Below are 26,134 nucleotides of genomic sequence, written 5' to 3' on the forward strand. Positions count from 1 at the left end.
GACAGATTAGAGAACTGGGCAAAAACAAACAAGATGAATTTTAACAGGGAGAAATGTAAAGTATTGCACTTGGGCAAAAAAAATGAGAGGCACAAATACAAGATGGGGTGACACCTGGCTTGAGAGCAGTACATGTGAAAAGGATCTAGGAGTCTTGGTTGACCACAAACTTGACATGAGCCAACAGTGTGACGCGGCAGCTAAAAAAGCCAATGCAATTCTGGGCTGCATCAATAGGAGTATAGCATCTAGATCAAGGGAAGTAATAGTGCCACTGTATTCTGCTCTGGTCAGACCTCTCCTGGAGTACTGTGTCCAGTTCTGGGCACCACAGTTCAAGAAGAACACTGACAAACTGGAACGTGTCCAGAGGAGGGCAACCAAAATGGTCAAAGGCCTGGAAACGATGCCTTATGAGGAACGGCTAAGGGAGCTGGGCATGTTTAGCCTGGAGAAGAGGAGGTTAAGGGGTGATATGATAGCCATGTTCAAATATATAAAAGGATGTCACATAGAGGAGGGAGAAAGGTTGTTTTCTGCTGCTCCAGAGAAGCGGACACGGAGCAATGGATCCAAACTACAAGAAAGAAGATTCCACCTAAACATTACGAAGAACTTCCTGACAGTAAGAGCTGTTCAACAGTGGAATTTGCTGCCAAGGAGTGTGGTGGAGTCTCCTTCTTTGGAGGTCTTTAAACAGAGGCTTGACAACCATATGTCAGGAGTGCTCTGATGGTGTTTCCTGCTTGGCAGGGGGTTGGACTCGATGGCCCTTGTGGTCTCTTCCAACTCTATGATTCTATGATTCCTGAAAATCCATCAGCATTTTTCTAAAGCACCCAGTTCTCCTAATCTAGACATTCTTGCAATCTTCCCCAACACAATACATTTAGGCCTGTTATTTTCACACCTGCACTCCTTTGGTCGGGGGGGGGGGGGGACTGTGTTGCAAAATTCAGGGAAGTGCAAAATTCGAGGACAGCTGCATTTCAGGTCCCAGATGGTTTTTGGGAGTGTAAGCTAGATAGGTGAACAGAACCAAATTTCTCCCCCATCTCCAGAGGCAACGTTCGCAAACAGCAGAGGCGCCTCGCTGCAGGATCAGTTGGTTGAAGGGGGAGAAAGGAGGCGAGTCTTTCTTGGGAAATGTGGTTTTTGGGGGAGCAATTTGAAAGGCGGTGGTAGGAGAAAAGGGGAGTGGCCCTTCCTGGATCTTTATGACCTGGAAGAAGGAGCTGTAGCAGGAGCGAATAGGGTGAAAGCGTTCTCAAGGGGAATAGGAACCCATCCTAGCTCCGCACTCATATGAGAAGCCACCCAATCTATCCAGTTCAATATACTTTAACAGTTTATTTTGCCATTCCATTTTTGTTGGCACAATTTCTTTTTTCCAGTTTTTAGCAGTTAGGATCCTTGCCGCTCCTGTGGCATAGAGGAATATTTTCAGATCTTCTCTTGCTATACCTGTGTCCATTATCCCTAGTAGAAAAGCTTCTGTATTTTTTATAAAGTTATACTTAAACATTTTTTTAAGCTCGTCATATACTATGTTCCAGAAGCTTTTGATTTTTTCCACAGGTCCACCAAACATGTATAAGGGTCCCCTCTGTTTTACCACACCTCCAACACAGATTTGTTTTTGTCTTATACATGTTAGCTATTTTGGTAGGTGTTAAGTACCATCGATAAAAGATCTTGATTAGATTTTCCCTCAATACTTCACAGGCTGTAAATTTCCAGTTCTTTCTCCATAATTCTTCCCATGCTGTTAATGGCTTTCCCAATTAGAGATCATACCATACTAGACAAGAATTTCAAAAAGCATGGGGAAAATGCAGAGAATACTTCACAAAACAGTGCCCTAAAATTCATACCTGGACTTGTTTCAATTAATGTCTGCAGGAGACTTTGTGGATATTTAAGTTATAATTAGGAAAATCTTAATAATTATTCAGAAAGGAAACAGCTTATAAGAAGTAAATAAGGAGGCCAGAAACAGGATAAAGGAAGTCTTTTATTTGATTGTTTGTATTGTTGTAAATTATGCTTGTGGTTTGTTATGTTTGTGTCTGAAGGGGGTGGATTTCTGTGGGTGGGGGTTGTGTTATATTGTAAATAAAATTTCCAATAAAAATTTATTTTAAAAAAAGAAAGAAAAAAAGAGAAGCCACCCTAGCTCTGCAGTTCCCCGGGAAGCCGCCGCAGCGCTGCATTCAATTCCGGGGTTGCAACTGCCGAAAGGAGAGTAAAAGTTTTTCCTGCTCAGAGATAGCAAAGCACCTCTGTGAGTTTAAAAGGTAAAGGGACCCCTGACCATTAGGTCCAGTCGTGGCTGACTCTGGGGTTGCGGCGCTCATCTTGCTTTATTGGCCGAGGGAGCCGGCGTACAGCTTCTGGGTCATGTGGCCAGCATGACTAAGCCGCTTCTGGCGAACCAGAGCAGCGCACGGAAACGCCGTTTACCTTCCCGCTGGAGCGGTACCTATTTATCTACTTGCACTTGGACGTGCTTTCGAACTGCTAGGTTGGCAGGAGCAGGGACCGAGCAACGGGAGCTCACCCCGTCGCGGGGATTTGAACCGCCAACCTTCTGATTGGCAAGTCCTAGGCTTTGTGGTTTAACCCACAGCGCCACCCGCGTCTGTGAGTTTGGCGGGAAGCAAATGGCATACCTTTCTCATAGCCTCTTTGCATGCAGGGCACTTATTGAAGGAACACAGGAGAATGCCTTCAGCTCCGCCAGAACATTGGTCCGGCTAGTTCAGTGCTGCTTGCACTGGCTCGCGGCAGGTTTTCAAAATCTCAGATAACAGGTGTGTATGTGTGTGTGTGTGTGTGTGTGTGTGTGTGTTCCCAGCCCTACCTGGAGATGCCATTGGAATACGAACCTGAGACCTTCTGCATGCAAAGCAGATGTTCCACCCCTGAGCAACACGAGACTTTCAATTCCACTGCCCTTTATTTCTGGACACACATTGGATCCAAATGAACGTCAAGGAGCAAATGTTGGAGCCAAAGGAGAAATGGATTTCTGGGATGTGTGTGGGGCTAATCAAACCCATTCCCCCCCTCTATGGCCACCAGGTGGCACTCTGGGACTAGCAAAGCTCCGTGGGATGGGAAAGGGAGTATTTTGTTGATACTAATGTTGATGGAAGGAAACTCTTCCGATTAAGGTCAAGGTGTGTCTCTTGCGAAACACCTGCGTGTAGCCAGGAGCTATCTCCAGGGGGCGCAAGAGAGCACAGAGTTACAGTGATTTCTCTGCCTTTCTCTCTCCCCCCCTGCCCCCGGGCATCAAAACGACGACCCTGTAAAGAAGGTAAGGCTAAGAGCGACTGGACCAAGTTCATGGCTAAACTCGCGAACTGAGGGCCTAAAAAATCATGAGGACTTAAGGCTACAGCTTCATTAGCCTAATAGTTACTGCCCTTTCCAGGGTTTCAAGCAGAAGTCTTTCCCAGAGGTTGAACCCATTTACAAGTCCTCATCATAGTGTATCTTCTGTTTTTATATTGTGATTTTATTTTGTGAACTGCCCTGAGACCTGCGGGTATACGGCGGTATACAAATTTAATAATAATAATAATAATAATAATAATAATAATAATACTTCAGTTTCTCCCTGTGGGTTTGGACCAGTTCCAAGAGAGATGATTATCAGCTATTTTTAATAGTTCTTTCTATGTATATATCTTTATTTGAGTAGAATTACTTTTTAAGGATTATGTTAGTTTTCCTGTTTTATCTGAAAGCCACCTTGACTCCCAGTCCTGGAAAAAAGGAGGCATATGCTATGGCTCTCAATGGTCACTGGATCCTGTATGGGGCACCAGCTGGAGGAGAGGATTCTGTACTTGGGGCCTGATCCTGCAGGGCTTTCTGCACACAATTGGGACTCCTCTCCTCTGGAGCAGCCAAGAGGTTCCTCCTGCTCGGCTCCTACAAGTCCTCGTCATGAGCTCCCGGAGGCTGCAAGCAGCGAAACAGAACCGCTGTTGCCTGTAGCGAGGGGGAACAAAGGCAAGAAGAAGAAGAAGAAGAAGAAGAAGAAGAAGAAGAAGAAGAAGAAGAAGGGGAGTTTGGATTTGATATCACACTTTATCACTACCCTAAGGCGCTGTGGGTTAAACCACAGAGCCTAGGACTTGCCGATCAGAAGGTTGGCAGTTTGAATCCCCATGACAAGGTGAGCTCCCATTGCTCAGTCCCTGCTCCTGCCAAACCTAGCAGTTCTAAAGCACGTCAAAGTGCAAGTAGATAAATAGGTACCGCTCCAGCGGGAAGGTAAACGGTGTTTCCGTGTGCTGCTCTGGTTTGCCAGAAGCGGCTTAGTCATGCTGGCCACATAACCCGGAAGCTGTAAACCGGCTCCCTCGGCCAATAAAGCGAGATGAGTGCCGCAACCCCAGAGTCGGTCGCGCCTGTACCTAATGGTCAGGGGTCCCTTTACCTTTACCTAAGGAGTCTCAAGTGATGGCCAGTGTTGTGGCAGAGGCAGCTGGGGCAATAAAGGCAAGCGACTGGTCTAGTTCGGGGAAGGGGAACCTTTGCCCTCAGGGCGTTGCTGGTCTCCAACTCCCCGCAGCTTCAGGCAGCAAATCCAAGCAGGAATAGGATTTGGGAACACCAGGAAGGTCTCAGCTTCACCATCCGTAACACAGAGGCAGTTCTGGGCTCACTGGGCCATTGAGCTTGAGGAGGTTGACAATGGGGAAGGTTGGCATCTCAGTGGCTGACCAGGCATCTGAAGCCAGGAAAGGCCCGATTCTAAATCAGGCAGATTTGTTTCTTAGTTACTGCAAGGAGGGAGAGATTTACAAGAGGCCACTGAGTCTGCTTCTCCAGGAAATGGGAGGCCAGAGCCTCGGGGCAGCCCTGGAGCGGTTTGAGCAGGATGCAAAAATCCGAGAAGAGGGCAAGTTAATGCAGGTTGAACGGAGGGCAAGAACATCCATAAAAACGGCAGAAGGGCCAAGGCTCGTTTCGTAAGAGCATCGTTAATGGCCTTGCCGGTTCAGACCAGCCTGCATCCTGCCACGCCGGGATAGGGGAACCTGAGGCCTGACTGTTGGCTATTCCGGCTGAGTCTGGAGTGAGTTGGAGTCCCAACAATGCATGGAAGGCACAGTCCCCATTTCTGAGCTGGGCCACCACTTGCCTTCGCTGCCCCTAGCTATTCCCCATCACAACTCTGCCTTCTTTTAATGAAGGAATGTGGAACTCCTCCAGATATTTTTTGGGGGGTGGGTAGGCAATGACAAACCTAGACAGCATCTTAAAAAGTAGAGACATCACCTTGCCAACAAAGGTCCGTATAGTAAAAGCTATAGTTTTCCCAGTAGTGATGTATGGAAGTGAGAGCTGGACCATAAAGAAGGCTGATCGCCGAAGAATTGATGCTTTTGAATTATGGTGCTGGAGGAGACTCTTGAGAGTCCCATGGACTGCAAGAAGATCAAACCTTTCCATTCTGAAGGAAATCAGCCCTGAGTGCTCACTGGAAGGACAGATCCTGAAGCTGAGGCTCCAATACTTTGGCCACCTCATGAGAAGAGAAGACTCCCTGGAAAAGACCCTGATGTTGGGAAAGATGGAGGGCACAAGGAGAAGGAAACGACAGAGAATGAGATGGTTGGATAGTGTTCTCGAAGCTACCAGCATGAGTTTGACCAAACTGTGGGAGGCAGTGGAAGACAGGAGTGCCTGGCATGCTCTGGTCCATGGGGTCACGAAGAGTCGGACACGACTAAACGACTAAACAACAACAACAAAGGCAATGTTGGCTGGAGCTCCGGGGATTGGGAGCCCAGCAAATTCTGGAGGGCTGCACGTTCTCCATTCTTGAACTAGACCATCACTTGCCTTCGCTTCCGCCACCCCCGGTCACAACTCTGCCTTCTTTTAATGAAGGAATGGGGAATTCCTCCAGATTTTTTTTTGGGGGGGGGGCGTGTAGGCAATGTTGGCTGGAGCTCTGGGGAGACGGGAATCCTTGGAGAACTTCAGATTTGGAAAGCCTGGTCTATCACACCTCCTCCTTGCAGTGCAGTCCTGTACATTAGGGTCGGGGAACTTGTGTGTCTCCAGACTCACGCAAGGCATAGTTAAGCTATGGAACTCACTGCCACAGGAGGCAGTGACAACCACCAACAGGGATGGCTTAGGAACATAGCTGTCAACTTTTCCCTTTCTGAAAGGGAAATTCCCTTATTCCGAATAGGATTCCTCGCGAGAAAAGGGAAAAGTTGACAGCTATGCTTAGGAAAAGGAAAGGGCTATCAGTGACCACTAGACAAATTGGCTAGGCTCTGCCTCCACGGTCAGAGGCAGGGATGCTTCTGAATATCCGTTGTGGGAAACTGCAGTGGGGAAGGATGAGCTTGTGCTCAGACCCAATAGGGCACCAATGGATTCAAACCGCAAGAAAGGAGAGTCCAACTAAACATTAGGAAGAACTTTCTGAGAGCAAGAGCTGTTTGACAGGGGGAAGCTGAGGGAAGGATGGGATAGCCTTCTGCCATCTGCCAGGGATTCTTAATTTTTTTAAAAAATAATTTTTATTAAGTTTTCCATATTTATCATTATCACATTCTATTACATAGCTCTGTAACCTGAAACCTTGCTCATACTGAGCAACGACCTCCTTCCCTCCCTCTTTCTGACTTCCAGATATCTTTACTAGATTCTTAGCATTTCTATAACCACTTTTTAACCTTCTATCTTCTTTTTGTACTTCACCTCATTCTATGTAAATCAGTTTCTTATATTCACATTACAAAACATTCCAACTTAAACCTACAAATGTTTTCAGATGTTTACAATGCTCTTTCATATATAATACAAATGTGCTCCAGTCCTTTTGAAACAGTTCGTCGCGCTGATTCCGGGATCTTCCCCGTCAGCCTTGCTAACTCCACATATTCCACCATCTTACTCCGCCATTCTTCCAATGTTGGAATTTCCTGCTGCTTCCATTCTGCGCCAGAAGTAGCCTTGCAACTGTTGTGGCATACATAAACAAATTTACATCTTTTTTTGGAATATCTTCTCTATCTAAACCTAACAGAAATGCCTCTGGTATTTTGTTAAAATCTGCCATGGATTCTTCAGCTGTGATTTCCGCATTGCAGGGGGTTGGACTAGATGACCCTTCGGGGGGGGGGAACCCTTCCATTTTTGGTTGGCCACTTTGAGAACAGGATGTCAGACAGGGTAGGCCATAGGCCTGATCCAGCAGACTCCTGTTACGTTCCCTGCTTCTACAAATATTCCGAGGGAATGACTCCAGGATTCTGAAGAGCTTGGAAAATGTTAACAATTGTGTGTGTTGTTGTTTTTAAACAACAACAACAACAGCAACAACCCAGAATTTGTTTCTACGCTGCGCTGGGCGATTGGAGCCTTAGCTGCCCATGAAGGGAAATAAACTCTGCCACACACACAAGTTGGCATGTGGTTCTTGAAAACACCAGCTGCACACTCAGTGCTTCCTTCCTTCCCCACACCCAGCTGAATCTTCGGGGTGAGAAAATTCACATCCTTTGTAGCAACGGAGCAGAGCTTTTGCGAGAGAGAGCGAGAGATAGATGCAGGAACGGCGGAGAGGCATCGGCAGTGCTGCCAGCCAGCCAGCCACATTCACGGCAGCGGGGAGAAGAGAGAGCGTGCCTCCTTTTCGTTTTCTTCCGCACGCCAGGAGAAGATCTGCAGGGAGCAAAAGTGGGGGTGGCAGAGAGCACTTGGAGGATTGTGGCTTCTGTTGCTCCCCCCCCCCACCGACTTTCCCGGTTCGCCTCTTGATGGCTCGGAGGCTGCCGACTGATTGATGGGGGTCTCCCTCCTTGCGGAGGAACGCTGTGCAGCTCTGGCTCCCGGCAAAGAGTGGGAGGAAGGAGAGAGGAGGAGGAGGAGAGAAGCAAGGAAAGAGCGAAAAGGGCACCGAATCCGTTTGCATCCTCCGAACGGCAAGCTGTCGGTGATGATCACCTAGCGCCGGCGTTTGGCTGAGCCGCAACCCCCCCTTCCGCCACGCTCTCCTGTCTTGTCAATGGAAGGGGAGCTGGGGGGCAGCAACGCCAGCGCGGCCGGTGAGGAATATTCCGCGCCGAGCGGTAGCGCTTGGACAGTTGCCTTCCTCGGCTTCATCGTCCTCTTGACCATGCTGGGCAACGTCTCCCTCATTCTGCTGATCTTCACCCAGCGGGCACTCCGGAACACCTCCAACTACTTCCTGGTGTCTCTCTTCATGTCCGACCTGATGGTGGGCTCGGTGGTGATGCCGCCGGCGCTGCTGAACCAGCACTACGGCCGCTGGGTGCTGGACGGCGCCTTCTGCTCCGTCTGGTTCGCCTTTGACGTGATGTGCACCAGCGCCTCCATCCTCAACCTGTGTGTCATCAGCCTCGACCGCTACCTGCTCATCATCTCCCCGCTCAGGTACAAGCTGAGGATGACGTCCTGCAGGGCTGTGCTGCTCATCCTGGCCACCTGGACCTTAGCCGCCCTGGTCTCCTTCCTGCCCATTGAGATGGGCTGGCACAAGATGGAGTTCGGCCTGCGTCCCTTCAACGCCACCCTCCAGGCCGAAGAAGAGGGGCAGTGCCGCGTGGCGGTCAGCCTGCCCTACGCCCTCATCGCCTCGTGTCTGACCTTCTTCCTCCCGTCCGTCGCCATCCTCTTCACCTACTGCCGCATCCTGCTCGCTGCTCGGAAGCAGGCGCTGCAGGTGGCCTCTCTTACCAACAACGTGTCCGTCGCAGCCGAGGAACCCACTCAACAGGTAGGGCCATGTTGCTCCATGTTTCTAACTGGTTTCTGACAGGCGTCGGGGCTCTGGGCCTGTTCCGAGGCCCAGCTGTTGTCTGTACAGTCATACCTCATGTTACGTCCGCTTCATGTTACGTTCTTTCAGGTTACGTCCCGCGGCGACCCAGAAGTACCGGAAAGGGTTACTTCCGGGTTTCGCTGCTTGCGCATGCGCAGAAGCGCAAAATGACATCATGCGCAGAAGCGGCGAATCGCAACCTGCGTATGCGCAGACGCGCCGCTGCGGTTGCGCTCTTTTCATGTTGCGAACGGGCCTCCGGAACGGATCCTGTTCGCAACCAGAGGTACCACTGTACTTCGGGGTGGGGGTGGGAATAAAACTCAAGAGAAGGTCACACAGCTGTGCTGTCAGAGGACTCCCCTCCCAGAGTCCTAAGAAGAGCTTGCTGGACCAAGCCAAGGGCCCATCAAGTTCAGCATCCCGCAAATAGGATTCGAACACAAGAGTATTATCTCCCTCTGTGGTTTCCAGAAACTAGAATCCAGAAGTGTTACTGCCTCTGACTGTGGATAGCCATCCACTGACAGCCATCTCCTCCATGAATTTGTCCAATTCTGTTTTAGGGCAATCCAAGTTGGTGGCCATCACTGCCTCCTGTAGCAGGGAGTTCCATAGGTCAACTCTGTGTTGTGTTAAGAAGTCCTTTCTTTTTATCACTCCTGAATCTGCCAACCTTCAGCTTCATTGGATATCCGCAACTTCTAGTGCAAATGAGAGAAGTAGGAAAACTTTTCTCTGCTCCTGCCATGAGTAGTTTTATAAACTTTTATCATGTCACCTGAAGCCACAGATGCTGGAAGGAAGCACCTACTATCGATAAGCAAACCTGCCCATTTCAGTCTTTCTCTGTTCCTTGACTTCCCAATCTTAAGTTCGCTTTGTAGCAAAAAATAATAAAGTTCTTCTGAAAGTTCACAGCTTTTCAGGGCAATCTCTCCCGACAGACTCATGACTGTACGCACTTTCCCCTAACGGACACATTCTTTGCAGAGCGATCTTCCCTGGCAGAACACACTTTTCCTTATTATTTTCACAAATGGGTGCATGTTGTGTGCATGCTTTAACGTGATAGATGCATTTTTTATATATATTAAACATTACTTGGGTGGTGAAACATGTTGCAAAATTCAGAGAAGTGTGAATAATTATGGATGGCTGAGTTCCATTTTGCAGATTTTAAAACAAAGTGTGAAATAGACAGCTTCTCCTTTAAATGTCAACTGAATTTAATTTCCCCAGGCCATTTCCCTCTATTGCTGCAAGGCCTCCCCTGGTCCTCTGGTGTGGACATGGGGGACACTCTCCCACCCCCAGTAGTCTTCTTCACTGCCTCAGGCAATGCAATTTCTTAGGCCAGTCAGCCCAGAGCAAGACAGATTCATCCAATCCCCTTATTGTATTATCTGTGCTGAGAGTGATCAATCATCCTGCCATGGACCCGTCAAAATGAGCAGCTCATTGTCTGCGGTTTTTGTCACCTTCCAATCAGCCACTATCACACCATGACAACCAGCATAACTGGTTCGTTCAAGGGGGCTGGGCCTAAGAAGAGTCTGTCCGTTGCCTCCCTGTATGAGTTGCCCCTGCAAACCTGAAACCCCAGGAGCTGCTGCCAGTCAGTGTAGACAGTACTGAGCTAGATGGACCAAGGGTCTGGCTCAGTGGAAGGCCGTTTCCTATGTTCCTCTGTCCTCCCAACATCTCACTGTAAGTGGTTTAAAAAGGTAAAGGGACTCCTGACCACTAGGTCCAGTCATGGCTGACTCTGGGGTTGCGGCGCTCATCTCGCTTTATTGACCGAGGGAGCCGGCGTACAGCTTCCGGGTCATGTGGCCAGCATGACTAAGCCACTTCCGGCGAACCAGAGCAGCACACGGAAAAGCCGTTTACCTTCCCGCCGGAGTGGTACCTATTTATCTACTTGCACTTCATGCTTTCGAACTGCTAGGTTGGCAGGAGCAGGGACTGAGCAACGGGAGCTCACCCTGCCGCAGGGATTCGAACCACTGACCTTCTGATCAGCAAGTCCTAGGCTCTGTGGTTTAACCCACAGCGCCACCCGCGTGCCTTGTAAGTGGTTTACAATTGTTAATATTAATATTGTTGTAAACTGCCCTGGGACCTGAGGGTAAAAGCAGGGAATAAATTGTAGTCGTCACTCCCCAGTACAGTGGTGCCCCGCAAGACGAATGCCTCGCAAGACAAAAAACTCGCTAGACGAAAGGGTTTTGCGTTTTTTTAGTCGTTCCGCAAGACGAATTTCCCTATGGGCTTGCTTCGCAAGACGAAACGTCTTGCGAGTTCTTGCGAGTTTGTTTCCTTTTTCTTAAAGCTGCTAAGCCGCTAAGCCGTTAATAGCCGCTAAGCCGTTAATAGCCGCTAAGCCGCTAATAGCCGTGCTTCGCAAGACGAAAAAACCGCAAGACGAAGAGACTCGCGGAATGGATTAATTTCGTCTTGCGAGGCACCACTGTATTTGCCACCTGAGGCAGCCACCCCAAACCACTTAATGATAGGACCGGCTTGGTGCTTTGTGTGATATCTCCTGCAAGGAAACTATCTTCCTGCTCAGGAATCTGCCAATATATGCAGGAACCTGGAACCAGTTTAAGAGCAAGATTAACCAGAACTTTCTCTTTTTGGCAGCGGCGGTGTTTGGAATCAGCCGGGCTTCTTCTTCGGAAGTCCTGTCAGAAGACAGGTGATAACACTGCAAATCTGGTGTGACTTGCTAGTTAATGGCTCAGTTTCCTGCTCGCAGTCGGGTGCTGTGTTTTCCCCAGATAAGGCCAATTCCTTTCATCTGCCTCCTCCTCCTTTTCTCTCCCCGCCGCTGCTTTTGGGTGGCTTTTGTGGGGAAGAGACAATCTCATTATAGAGAGAATGAAGTGTTCTTCGACTAACTTTGGAACGGTTTTACAACAAAGCTTCTCTCAAAAATCAGGCTTTTGTGAGGGGTTTATTTGTCGCTGGTGGTGGTAGAGACACTTCCCCAAGCTTAGAATCCCACATCTGCTGCTAAGGAACTCAGAGGACACCTAGACCAACCCCTGGTTCAGTGTAGGATCTGCAGTTCAGATGCAATTCCTGAAGCATCCATTGGCTGTTGGTGCCCATTGGGGCTGGTGGGGAAGAAGGCAAGGAGCCCCACAGGAGGTGGAACCAGAGCCAATGATTGGCTGAGGCAGAGCTAATGAACGGCAGAGCCAACTCATGACAGTTTTTTTAATAGTATTTTTTATTAATTTTAACATATAAATTATAAAATGTACCACAAAACTTATCACTTATACAATCTTTTTAGACTTCCATCAGCACCTCTGATGATCCACCGTTTTAATCACTTCTTATGCGTTTCTAAACTTTATATTGCCTTTACATCTCTTATCAAATCATCCTCCCCCTTGTCCATTTTTGCAATATTTCTAATAATACTCCTCACAAAACGTCTTGCAACCCTACAAACGTCGTCTGTTCTGCACAATTACTTTTCAAATAATCCGTAAATTAACTCCAGTCTTCCGTGAATTTCTGGTCCCGCCGGTTTCGAATCCTTCCTGTTAGTTTATCTAATTCTGCATAGTCCATTAACTTCATCCTCCATTCTTCAATCATCGGTAATTCTTCTTGCTTCCATTTTTGGGCCAGTAATATTCTTGCTGCTGTTATTGCATCTAAAGAGAGCTTACATTCCTTTCTATTTATATCACTCCCCACAATGCCCAGTAAAAATGCTTCTGGTTTCTTTATGAATGTATATTTCAACATTTTTTTCAACTCATTATATATCATCTCCCAGAAGCATTTCACCTTTTTACATTCCCACCACATGTGATAAAATGTTCCCTCTTTCTCTTTACAAACTCATGACAGTTTTTAATCCCATCTTCCTCCTCCCTGTTGAGGTCTACAAGGAGCAACACTGAGACCATGGAGGAGCAAGATTACAGGCGTGGCCTTTGAATGAGAACCTCCCCAGCTTATTATTTTCTTTTAATGTTTTAAAATTGTCAACAGACTAGAGGGCCTTGGCAGAAAGGCAGTCTAGGAATGCATGCATGAATCAATCAATCAATCAATTGGTCAATCAATTACTCCACACTTCTTGAAATGGGCGCGCAAAAGGAAACCCAGCTGAGAACCTTTGAACATCAGACACCTCCAAATTCGGCAATGCCATTCTCCAATCAGAAATGTGTCTGCCAGCGGTAAAGTTGTGCATATTCTTCTGCAAATGACTTACCCTCATCCCAAAGGGTGATGTTTGGGGGAATTGTTTGCACACACAGAAAATGTCTAGATCAAGAGAAATGGACACCAGATGGAATTAAAAATGAAGAACTGAAGTGATGCAGTAATGAGGCAGGCTGAATGTCAGTGCAGAAAATTGAGGAACAGAAAGAAACTGCAAATGATTGTGTTCACCAGTTCCTAGCAGTTGAGAATCTGCCCAATCCTCTTTTAAAGCCGTCTAGGTTTGTGGCCATCACAGGGACGCGGGTGGCGCTGTGGGTTAAACCACAGAGCCTAGGACTTGCCGATCAGAAGGTCGGCGGTTCGAATCCCCGAGACGGGGTGAGCTCCCGTTGCTCGGTCCCTGCTCCTGCCCACCTAGCAGTTCGAAAGCACGTCAAAGTGCAAATGGATAATTAGGTACCGCTCTGGCGGGATGGTAAACGGCGTTTCCGTGCGCTGCTCTGGTTCGCCAGAAGCGGCTTAGTCCTGCTGGCCACATGACCCAGAAGCTGTACGCCGGCTCCCTCGGCCAGTAAAGCGAGATGAGCGCCACAACCCCAGAGTCGGCCACAACTGGACCTAATGGTCAGGGGTCCCTTTACCTTTACTAGGTTTGTGGCCATCACTGCCTCCTGTGGGAGAGAGTTCCACAGGCTAACACTGCGCTGGGTGAAAAAGGGCTTTTAAAAATCCTTCCTGAATCATCCAACATTCAGCTTCCACCAGTTTGCAGTGTTACAAGGCAGAAGAACTGTTCTCCACCCACTTTCTCCATGTCATGTGGAATTTTATAAAGGTCTACCATGCAGGCTCTCACTCGCCTTTCCTCTAAACTGAAAAGTCCCAAACACTGCAACTTTTTGTAGAATCGTAGAGTTGGAACGGACCCTGAGGATCATCTAGTCCAACCCCTTGCAATGCCGGAATCTCAGCTAAAGCATCCACGACAGATGGCCAGCCAACCTCTGCTTAAAAACCTCCAAGGAAAGCGAGTCCACCACTTTCCGAGGACGTGCGTTCCACTGTCTTCATAGGGGAGTCGCTTCACCCCCTGATCATTTTGCTTGCCCTTTACATGACGCACAGTAATTCCTCCTTATATATTTATATAAGCAGATAGGAAACACAGGAAGTTGCTTTATTCTGAGTCAGGACACCTGGTCCACCTAGGTCAGCACTGCCTCCACTGACTGCCAGGATCTCTCCTGGGTTTCAGACAGGAGTCTGTTCAAGTCCTACCTGCAGATGCCAGGGATTCAACTTGGGATGCTCTGCAAGCGAATCGAGGAATGCACATTTCTGTTTTGTTTAATAATAATAATAATAATAATAATAATAATAATATATTTATATCCTGCCCTCCCCAGCCGAAGCCAGGCTCAGGGCGGCTAACAACAATAAAATAATACAACATTCTAAAATCATTTCATTATAAAATTAATTCAAATCAAATTGATGGCAACCATTGGGCTAGAGTTCTGTGAAGATTGCCAAAGGAGGGAGTCAGGCTGTGCCCTGGCCAAAGGCTTTGTGGAACAGCTCTGTCTTGCAGGACCTGTGGAAAGATGTCAAGTCCCGCAGGGCCCTAGTCTCTTGTGATGGAGCGTTCCACCAGATTGGAGCCACAGCCGAAAAAGCCCTGGCTCTGGTTGAGGCCAACCTAACCTCTCTGTGGTCTGGGACCTCCAAGATGTTTTTGTTTGAAGATCGTAAGTTCCTCTGTGGGACATACCAGGAGAGGCGGTCCCGTAGGTACGAGGGTCCTAGGCCGTATAGTGCTTTAAAGGTTAAAACCAGCACCTTAAACCTGATCCTGTACCCTACCGGGAGCCAGTGCAGCTGGTATAGCACAGGGTGAATGTGATCTCGCAGGGAGGACCCCGTAAGGAGTTTGGGGAGAGAAATCTCACCCTTTTCTCACACTCTCTTTGTCTCTGACTCTTTTGTTCTCTCCTGAAGAAGATAGCTGAAGCCTCCGAAATGAAAACAGTGGAGGAGGAGGAAATCTGTCAGGCTCATTGTCGGAGAATATTGAGGAGCTGCTGCTCATCATGTAAAGTGGGGCGGGGAGCAGGGAGAAGCTACTCCGGTCCCCTCCGCAACCCGGTGCCATGTGTGAGTGGGCAGCAAGCAGCCGCTGCACAGGGAAGAAAGAGAGCAGGCAAGGGACATGGAGCAGTGACTCCAAAAGCTCGTTTCCTACGCTCCAACTGTCCCTGTTTACCAAGGGCAACGGCTGTGCACAGCACGTGCCTTTTATAAAATGGAGATGACACAAAAGGAGGAGGCAGGAATGAAGCCCAAAGGTTACTAGTCCTCATGATTTCTGAACGGAACCTCCAGGGTCAGAGGCAGCCCACCTCTCTGGGGCTTATCATTGGGGCATATTGTTGGCCTCTGTGGGGACAGGGTGCTGGATTAGATGGGCTTTTGACATGATCCATTATTTTATTTTATTAGAAAAAATATTTTTAAGTAATAATTGCTGTCCTTCTGCCAGCAGATGAAGATGGTTTTATTCCAAAAGGACTTTTAATAATGCTGTTCTGTCTTTATCACCTGTATTTTAAAATTCGCTTTTTACATTGTTTTAGTTCGATTAGAATTCAATTACCGTATTTTTCGCCCCATAGGGCGCACCTAGTTTTTTTTGGGGGGGGGAAATAAAGAAAAAAAATTATTTCCCCCCCAGGCATGGAGCTGGGGCGGGGGAAGCCCGAGCTTCCCCCGACCCCAGCTCCCAGAACCGGCTGCTATCCGCAAGCCTAGGGAGCCCGGTGGGAAGTCGCGCCGGTCTCCCAAGGGTTGCGGAGAGCTGCCCGAAGCCTGGAGAGCGAGAGGGGTTGGTGCGCACCGACCCCTCTCGCTCTCCAAGCTTCAGCGAAAGCCTGCATTCGCCCCATAGGACGCACACACATTTCCCCTTCATTTTTGGAGGGGGGAAAGTGCGTCCTATAGGGCGAAAAATACGGTACTTTTTAACGATCGCTTTTTATTACGTTTCAGCTTTTTGCATTTTATCTGTGTCGGTTCGATTTGTGTGTAAGCTGCCTTCTGGGGGAAGAGGCGGAATATTAATATTAATATTAATTATAGTTATGATACATCGCCTGCCTTTCATCTTAAGGTCCCAGGGTCAGTTGCGACAATTACAATCAAACAATTAAAATGCAACCTTAAAAAGATTTTAGAACAACTTTTCATTAGGGCGTGCGATTGTCTGTCATGAGCGCAGGATGCTGGACTGATCCAACAGAACTCTGCTTTCGTTTATACTGCCCTTAAGTAGATTCAGCTGATGGGCAGGAAATAAATTCGAGGGACAATGAACAATGCAACATGCAGAGACACACCAAGCAATTCCAGACTTAATGGCTCGCAGGTGAACATGGCAGCTGCTCCTATCAGAAAGCATCACATCTGCGGCGGAGTCTGAACCATTGAACGTGTTACTTATTTATTTGTTTGTTGTATTTATACTTGCCCTTCCTCCCTAAGAAGCCCAGGCAGGTAGAATAAGATGCACAAATCAAAACATTTCAGAATAGATCAAAACCCTCTAAAAACCAACGATGGTTGAAAACATCCACAGGCAAGAGGTTGCCTCTTATGCTATGCTGAAAGAGACTTGGTGTTAGTTGGACAGCACTGAAGTGCACAGTCTGGTGATTTCTTTAATTGTGGCATGCTAAAGCTGCAATGGGACGCGGGTGGCGCTATGAGTTAAACCACAGAGCCTAGGACTTGCCGATCAGAAGGTCGGCGGTTCGAATCCTCGTGACGGGGTGAGCTCCTGTTGCTCGGTCCCTGCTCCTGCCCACCTAGCAGTTCGAAAGCACGTCAAAGTGCAAGTAGATAAATAGGTACCGCTCCGGCGGGAAGGTAAATGGCGTTTCCGTGCGCTGCTCTGGTTTGCCAGAAGCGGCTTAGCCATGCTGGCCACATGACCCGGAAGCTGTACGCCGGCTCCCTCGGCCAATAAAGCGAGATGAGCGCCGCAACCCCAGAGTCGGTCACGACTGGACCTAATGGTCAGGGGCCCCTTTACCTTTACCTTTAAAGCTGCAATGCTCTGGTTGAAAAAAACCACAATGCCCATTTGGGAGGGAGCCCTGCATTTGAAAGGGGGCAGGGGAGAATGCCCAGATTAATCCGCACCTTTCTGGAAATTAATCTTCACAAGGATGTAAATAAGTAAAACTTGCTAGCCAGCTCAGCCCAGCCAGCTCCAGACCTCCAGTATCCTGCTCTGCTCATGCTTGCCATGTTGGGAAGATTTAATTAACCCCATTGCCAAGTTCAATAAGCACTCAAACTAGTGGGAAATCGGACATGTCAGCAAGGCATATTTTTTTTGGGGGGGGGGAGGTGAAGATTGGCAAACCCTGTGATGAATAACATAATCTTTCTCCCGGCATTTGAGGAGGGTGGGGATCAGATGTATCAGTAAGATGAAAAGCAGCCTCCCAGGCGCCACACTTTTCTAATGCCACCCTCTGACAAATGACTAATGTTCTAGGCAAGCGAGATTTAATTTGCCAAGACCATTTAGTCACTAGCGTGCTTGTTAAGGGGAAATGGAGCTGTTCCCAGGGCTGTCTCTCTCTCTCTCACTCCCTCCTTCTCTGTGTGTGCTGCAGTTCAGCAGATGTGCAAGATCCAGCTCTGGGAGCAAGGATCCAGCTTCCCAAGAATGCTGGCTTGAAATAATAAAACACATGTCAAGGTTCTGGTCCTTACAGGTGCAGAACCTAGCTTCTCAGCTTTCTTTTATCTTCCCCATTTTCCTTTAAGTTCCTTCTCCTGATAGCTTTCCTTCCCTCCCCTCAAAAATAAGAGGCAACAGGCTGCAGACAGCTTTCATTCACCAGCAACCTCATCTATTGACCCCTTGTGCCCTACAGGAGAATGACAGGCCTAATTACCTTTAAATGTTTTGGAGGCGGAAACTTCAAAAACTCGCCATGTCAGGGCCAGACAGGTTCTCGGCTTAGAAATGCTTTTAAGAGAAAGAAGCAGGGGGATCTGGAATCTGGTGTTCCAATTTATCCATAGGGGATGAGGAGGGAACGCCTTGAATTATTTCCCTTTTGGACAGTGGTCAATACTAGCCGGATACCTGCAGCTTTTACTGCATTGCCATAATTAGCACAATTCCGCCCCCCTTCATTTAAGTAATTGACTCGGCACCTTTGGTAAACAACCTAATTGCTATGTTCCTCAATAAGTAGCTAATCTCAACTCCAACACCCCATAATTGCCCACCCCATTTATTGCAAACAAACACAAGCTAAAAGGGTCACAATGATGTTTTGCAACTTACAAAGCCGTCATCAAACTTACAAAGCCATCATCAACCCTTCCATTTGGAATAATTGAAAGAACCAGGAGAATTGTGCAGGAAAGGACAGCGAGTGTTGAAAACTACGATCGGAGTTGTTTTAATCCATCCCGTTAAATTGCTTCAATGCGACACTCTCTTGCTGGTGGTTAGCTCAAAGGGTCCAAGTCAACCTAATGTTGGATTCCAGCTTCCATCAGCCCCAGCCAGGGATGACCAATGGCCAGGGATGATGAGGACCGCAAACCCACAACACCTGGAGGCTCACAGGTTGCCCACACCTACATGAAGTCGAAGGCAGGTGGAGGTAGGTGGGAGCAGCAAAAGCAAATGATGGTTTAGTTCACCAATGGGCGACCGTTGCTCTTCCAGATACTGTTATCGACTCCAGTTCCCATCAGCCCCAGACACCATGGGCAACAGTCATGGATGATGAGAACTGTAGTTCAGCAACATCTGGAGGAGCACCAATAGAGGAAGACAGCCCTAGTGCTGGAATGTGGACAGAAGAGAGTGACCAAGATTATCAAGAGCCTGGAAATAAGCCTGATGAGGAACAGTTGAGGGAGCTGAGTATGTTTGCCTGGAAAAGAGAAGACTGAGAGGTGATTGGAGGGTTGTCATGTGGAGGAGGGAGCAATCTTGTTTCCCCTTGCTCTGGAGGGTAAGACCTGAACCAATGGATTCCAGTTACAAGTAAGGAGATTCTGACTAAACATCATGAAGATCTTTCTGAGGGTCGAAGCTGTACGACCGTGGAACAGACTCCCACAAGAGCTTTTTCCTTGGAGGTTTTTAAGCAGAGGTTGGATGGCTATCTGTCATGGATGCTTTAGTTGATATCCCTGCACTGCAGCAGACTGGACTAGAAGACCTAACTCTACAATTCTACGATTCTCTGTTTGCGAATGCTGTTATAGGTCACTGATAGCAATAGACAACATCTTTGCTGCAGGGATAAAAGAGGGACTTCACTTCTCCTCTGCTTCCCAGGACAGGGAAAGAGAAAAGGGAGATGGGTCCTTCACCTCTGCCTGCCATCATTCACTAGTCTAGTCCTCAAGACCACGAGGAAACTCTTGGTTGGTCTCTTCTTGATAGCAATGGAAGCATTTCAGCACCACGGACAGTGGCCACTGCACCATCAACAGGTTGACTGGCAAATCCTTTTAGCCTCAGCCTGTTAAAGGGTTTTGAGATGGTTAATGATCTCCCTTTAACAAAGCTTTTAAAATACCCTGCATCTTACTCAAACCTCTAAGAGTCTAGTTCAGATGGTGAAGTCAGAGATCCCTATAATTTAAGCCACTGGAAGGCTACCACCCCATGGTGGAAGGAAACGATACCTTTAAGGTGACAGCAGCAAAAAAATAAACCCCCAACAGTTATAATCCTAAATGGTGCTGCTGCCCTTAGTTCTCAGATTATAAACATGCTCTCACAGAGGAAAACTGAATCCCCACTAATCAAGCTTTCGTTGGTTTGTTTAGCAACTAAAGCTCATGCCTCTTCATAAGTAAACCTCTTCCCATATGCAGATTCTGCCCTGGGAAAATTGGAACCCAGCTCTTGGAACTCCTTCCAGAAATGAAAAAAAACCTTTGCACATCATTTGCAACACCCACCTAGTGTATGACTGGCTGCTTTGCGCCAGGCAGTGAATCACAATGCAGGTTTGAGGTTCCTGGCCTGTCTTGTGATGCGGACTCAAGCTCAGAGCAGGAGACACTAAGGAACGTACATAACAGGACCAGTATGCTATGTTCTAGAGCTAAGTCCACAGGAAATGCCAACATTCACTTACTGCCAGGAGTTTTCCAGATGCCATATTCTATACCGACGAAGCAAGGGTCACTACAGCAAACCTCTGCAAGGCTCTACACACTGAGGATGCCAGAACCTCCACTCAAACGGCCACACACTTCGTTGCTGGGCAACAACCCTTGGTGACATGGAATGCACGGCCACCGCGCCAAGATTCTAGGAGAGACAGTGTGTCATGGTAGACTTGGACCGGGGAAAGCAGGGTTAAAAGCCGCACTCAGCCAGGAGACTCCCTGGATGACCTTGGGCTAGTCACTCACTTTCAGCCTAACTGGCCTCACCAGATTCTTGTGAGGAGAAGACAGGGAGGAGAAATATGGACCTTACCTTGAGAGAAAGGCAGGATATACATGTCATAAACCACCAGTTGTGAAAAGCTGACCCATACCAGCTGCACAGTATTTCTTCCACAGGATTTTGTACTTGATGGTTCCCTATGCTAGACTGAGAATATCCCTTCCAACTTGCCTGCATTTAGACACAGCCACAAGATTGAGAGTGAAGTCAATTTGGGTTCAAGCACGACCCGAGGCTTAATGGCTTTACTGAGGCCTCGGGAACAGACTGGGGAAACAGGGAAATGGTCTGATTTGTATAAACCTCAGCCATCCCCTGGCAACACCCACCTAGTGCATGACTGGCTGCATTGTGATGTGGACTCAAGCTCAGAGGAGACACTAAGGAACAAGCAAGACCCAAGGCTTAATGGCTTTACTGAGGCCTCAGGAACAGACTGGGGAAACAGGGGAAAGGGTCTCCTCTGCAACAAACAATTTCGATTTCCTCTTACAAGCAGACTCCCAGAGTGCAATAGCAACAAGATAAAAGAAAGTACTTCTCCACACAAGCATGTAGTTAAGCTATGGAACTCACACCTGCAGGAGGCAGCGACGACCACTAACTTGGTTGCATTAAAAAGGGGAGTGGACAACTTCTTGGACTCCTGTCAATGACAGAGGGTGTGTGTGTGTGTTTTCATTACATTCTGTATTCACGAAGTAAAGTATGATTGTTCTGGACCATGGAGATGAAGAAACACATCCCTAAATTGTGCCTCTAGGCACACTAAAATAAAAACGTTAATTTGCAAAACAAAATAATATGGAGGAAACAAGTCCTTGGGGTGTTTTTGCATGCTGGATCTCTCCCCCCCCCCCCCAAATCAGGGTTTATTTAATTTAGAGATGATGCAGTGACAACAATTGACTGCTGGGAGAAAGAGAGAGCCTATGATTTGCCAACTGAAATATTCAAGGCTTGGAAAAAGAGAAAGAAATCTAATTAAGAAGCCTCTGTAATCAATAGCAAAAATCTTGTACCGTACGGCTGAGCTGAAAGGTATGATGGATTAATTAGATTTCATGAGCCTGGATTCCTTTCTATTGAGGGTAGAAGGAACAATGGAATTGTACAGTTGGAAGGGACCCAAAGAGTCATCTACTAGTCTATACCCCAACAATGCAGGAATCACTGCTCAAGAATCCTTGACAGATGACTATCAAATAGCACTGCTTAGTGGGAAGAGACTCCAATGAAAATCCTCCTTCTTACATATTTTTACATGGCTGTTTATCTGTATATATTTTAAATTTTTATATATGGATGTTTTATGATGGCCTATATCTGTATTCATATATATGGATGTTTTATGATGGCCTATATCTGTAATAAGGGACACGGGTGGCGCTGTGGGTTAAACCACAGAGCCTAGGACTTGCCCATCAGAAGGTCGGTGGTTTGAATTGACACGACGGAGTGAGCTCCCGTTGCTCGCTCCCTGCTCCTGCAAACCTAGCAGTTCGAAAGCAGGTCAAAGTGCAAGTAGATAAATAGGTACCGCTCCGGCGGGAAGGTAAACGGCGTTTCCGTGCGCTGCTCTGGTTCGCCAGAAGCGGCTTAGTCAGGCTGGCCACATGACCCGGAAGCTGTACGCCGGCTCCCTCAGCCAATAATGCGAGATGAGCGCCGCAACCCCAGAGTCGTCTGCGACTGGACCTAATGGTCAGGGGTCCCTTTACTTTTATATCTGTAATGCCCGATAAAGGTTTGGCGAAGTAAGACCATCAAATCACCTCTCAGTCTCCTCTTCTCTTGACTAAACATACCCACTTCCCTCAACCATTCCTCACAAGGCATGGTTTCCAGACCCTTTATCATCTTGGCCACCCTCCTCGACACACATTCCAGCTTGTCAATACTGTATCCTTCTTAAATTGTGGTACAGTCAAACCTCGGTTGTTGAACATAATCCGTTCCGTTCAGCTGCTGAAACATTCGACAACCGAGGCGCGGCTTCCGATTGGTTACAGGAGCTTCCTGCACTCAAGCAGAAGCAGCGTCGGACGTTCGGCTTCCAAAAAACGTTCGAAAACTGGAGCATTTACTTTCGGGTTTTGGGCGTTCGGGAGCCGAAACGTTTCAAAACGGAGCCATTCGGGAACCAAGGTTTGACTGTACCCAGAACTGGTACCACTAGGCCAGTGTTTCCCAACCTTGGGCCTCCAGCTGTTTTTGGACTACAACTCCCATCATCCCTAGCTAGCAAGACCAGTGGTCAGGGATGATGGGAATTGTAGTTCAAAAACAGCTGGAGGCCCAAGGTTGGGAAACACTGCACTAGGCAACCTAGGATTGCATTAGCCTTTTTTGATGCTGCATCACACTGTCGACTCAAATATAGCTTTTGAGCAGTGGAGCCGTGCTTCTAATCTGATCAGGAACGAGGAGCACATTTGTGCATGTGTGCCTCTCTCTCCCTCATGCGCCACCTTGCCTTTTCCCTTCATAGGTCCACAGAGTTCACAGCCAATCGGCTGCCATGAGCGACACCCGAAGATTCGCCAACAAGCACAGCAAGAGAGCCCTGAAGGCCAGCCTAACTTTGGGCGTCCTTTTGGGGATGTTTTTCGTGGCCTGGCTCCCCTTTTTCGTCTGTAACGTGGCCCAGGTAAGTCCTGGGGTCCAGGAAATCGGCTCAGCTCTATAGAACCATGTCTGGTGGTGGAATCGCTTTCCATGGGCTTGTATTCAGCTCTATGATTTAGTGTGGTGTAGTGATTAGTGTGTTGGGCTAGGACAATCTACAAAAAAAGAAGTGGGTTTGACTCAGTATGGTCTCGATTTTTATCGTTTCGTTAACAATAGTACAGTTATCTCCCTTCTGTCTCAGCCACAGTGACCACAATGGAGAAATTCCCTTAGCGCTTTAGATTGACGTACACCCCGTGGGTGGGAGATGTATGCGGAATGCAAAAGGTTATCCAAAAAGGCTGTTTCGATGCCTTGCAGATGACTGCATGCAAGACTTAACACCTGCAAGGGAATTTGCTCTTGGGAGACTGCACTTTATGCCTGGCGATGTTTTGCAGGAAAAGAAAAGGAAGTTCCTGTAACATTAACCCTGCGTGTTCTTCCTTCCCTCCAGGCAGTCTGCAAGTGCGTGTCGGAGGACTTCTTTGACACCCTAACCTGGCTGGGCTATTGCAACAGCACCATGAACCCAATCATCTACCCGCTCTTCATGCGGGACTTCAAGAGGGCCATGGCAAAGTACCTGCCCTGCTGCCGGGGGGCTTGGGACCGCCGCCCCAGCCCCATCTCGCTCTCCATGAGGAACTCAAACAGCGGCCCCCGGCCCGGCACGTCCCTCAAGAACGTTCTGGCGCTCCCGGGGGACACGGACTCGGCCGACTCCGTCACCCAAGTCCATGACGACTGCGGTCAGCGCCTGGGGTCCCTCCCAGCCACAGGGGCCGATTCGGTGACGCTTTTCAACCTGGAGCAAGCCACGGAGCAGGAGCTCCGTATCCACCATCTGAACACCCCCATGGACTGAGACGGCCTGTCCCAGCTGCCCTAGACATTCACAAAGGACCTTGTGTGGTTCAACTATGGAACTTGCTCAATAGGAGGGAGGTGTGGCCAATGACGTGGCTGGCTTTAAAAGAGGATTGAACCAATTTGTGAAGGAGGGTAAGGCAGCCGATGGTTATGAGCCACAGTGGCTGTTTTCCGCCTCCACGGTTGGAGGCAATGATGGTTCTGAAAAGCAGTTGCTGGAAGCCACCGGAGGGGAGAGTGTGCTCTTGTGCTCAGATCCAACTTGCTGGTTTTTCATGGTGGTTGGCTGCCATGAGAAGAGGAAGCTGGACTAGATGGTCCTCTGGCTTGATCCAGGAGGCTGTTGTTCTTCAGAGCTCTAGGAAGAAGAATCTGCTGCAGGCAGCCATGGTGTTGAGCCACAGTGGCAAACGGTCTGATGCTCTCGACTCTGTGCGAGGCACAACAGCTAAGCAGAAGCATGGCAGAATAATGAGGGAACCGTCGAGAGATGGCGCTTTTTCAGGGAGGAGGATATAAAGGCGGCAGGAACGGGAGATGCTTCTTTTTCAGCCGTATTTTCATGCAGACCTACCAGAGATGGGCTTCTCAAACAAACATGCAAACTGAAATGCAGTGCTCTTTCCAAACTTGCGTCTCTCCGGATTTTTGAAGCGTAGTTTCTCTCCAACCAAAGATCGGGCGCACGAGTGTGCAGGCATTAGCGTGAAGCGCATGCAAAAAACCGTGTATGCTTAGCTAAAGCATACAGGAATGGCATTCCGTTAGGGGAGGCTGCTTGCAAGGAAGCATCCATTAGGAAAAAACTGCATTCAAAACCTTTTCTATAGGTGACATGCAATTTTTATAGGAAAAATATGTACTAATCTTCATGCAGACTTTAAAAAAAACCCACCAACATATGCAGAAATGGAGCAAATCAAACGTCAGATGGGGAAACTGAGACAAAATGAAATTGACAATCCCTGTTCAAGGATTTATATCGTTGTGTACGTGAACTGGAAATCTTTCTTGGCAGAACAACATATATGCTCCTCTTTTGACACATAAGTTGATCCCAGGGTTCTTTATTCTTGATTTGAAAAATAACTAGACTTTATTATTTATTTATTTATTTATTTATTTATTTATTTATTTATTTATTTATTTTTAAAGCCAGGTGTGAGGGAGGCCAGTCTATGTCTGCACCCTCTTAAGAAACCAGTGTCAGTTCTTGTATAGGTGATATAGCTTGGGAGTTCCTTGCAGGGAATCTGAAATTGCTTGCTTGCTTGCTTCTCTCTCTCTCTCTCTCTCTCTCTCTCTCTCTCTCCTCCCTGCTTCCCCATGATGTGGTTTGCTAACCTTATCTCCTTCAGTTTGCATATCTCTATCAATTTTCAGAAACAGCAGAGTGAGAGGTGTGTGTTCTGTGTTTTAAAAGAAGGAACGCCTAGATCCTGCTAAGAAAAGACCGCCTTAATTTCTGTAAAAGGGCCTCCAAGGAGCTGTGTTTCTCCCCAAATTGATTTGCTTGGTCTTACTTGTCTTCTGGCACTTTCTATCGATTTGAGGAGTATGCTGTATAAAGGTTTAAGCCGTCTTTGTATGGAGCCACACAGATTCACCTACAGTTTGTGTATGTGGCAAATCTGGCTGCAGCGTGGAAAGACTCGAGAGATTGCTTCTGGCTGCACCAGTGAGTCTGATTTTACCTCCTCCTGCTCCCCAGGAGAGACTGCATCCCGATTTAGATTGCACCTATGTACAAATTCTCGCCTTCTGCACATGTGAAACTGGCCATATAACCTGGGGGTCCGGTCCACTTAAGAATGCAGGAAGCAGATGCAGTCATTTTCTGTTGCCTGGTAGGCCACCTGTTTCTCGCGATTCACAAAGCAGAACAGGGACCAACCCTCCTTCTATCCTGGGCCGATGGGACCCAGAATCCCTTTCAACAACACCCAGTAAAGAGGTTTTAAAAACAGCAAGAGGCCTGTTTGGATGACAGCTTTCTCATGAAATGAAACAAGGCCTAATGGCCAGGCTGGATCTTTCATGCGCAGGGAGAACTGGCTTTTGAT

General features: G+C 47.9%; 1 protein-coding gene across 1 annotated transcript; it reads left to right on the top strand.

Moving 5' to 3' along the window:
* The first annotated feature begins 6,282 nt into the window (after window positions 1–6,282).
* Window positions 6,283–25,143, top strand: HTR6 (5-hydroxytryptamine receptor 6). The gene is made up of 3 exons (XM_081017987.1): window positions 6,283–8,782; window positions 23,020–23,178; window positions 23,656–25,143. Exons 1-3 carry the CDS (start codon window positions 8,051–8,053, stop codon window positions 24,064–24,066), a joined length of 1,302 nt encoding a protein of 433 aa, XP_080874113.1. The 5' UTR covers window positions 6,283–8,050; the 3' UTR covers window positions 24,067–25,143.
* The last annotated feature ends 991 nt before the right edge of the window (window positions 25,144–26,134 follow it).

The sequence above is a fragment of the Podarcis pityusensis genome (genome assembly GCF_964106645.2).
Source record: "Podarcis pityusensis genome assembly, chromosome: 8".
NCBI lineage: Eukaryota > Metazoa > Chordata > Lepidosauria > Squamata > Lacertidae > Podarcis > Podarcis pityusensis.

Bases quoted from the DNA above. Each gene is read 5' to 3' on its own strand.
- HTR6 (XM_081017987.1), top strand. From the start codon at position 8,051: ATGGAAGGGGAGCTGGGGGGCAGCAACGCCAGCGCGGCCGGTGAGGAA. The intron at 8,783-23,019 runs GTAGGGCCATGT...TTCCCTTCATAG, and splicing joins CCGAGGAACCCACTCAACAG to GTCCACAGAGTTCACAGCCA. The intron at 23,179-23,655 runs GTAAGTCCTGGG...CCTTCCCTCCAG, and splicing joins TCGTCTGTAACGTGGCCCAG to GCAGTCTGCAAGTGCGTGTC.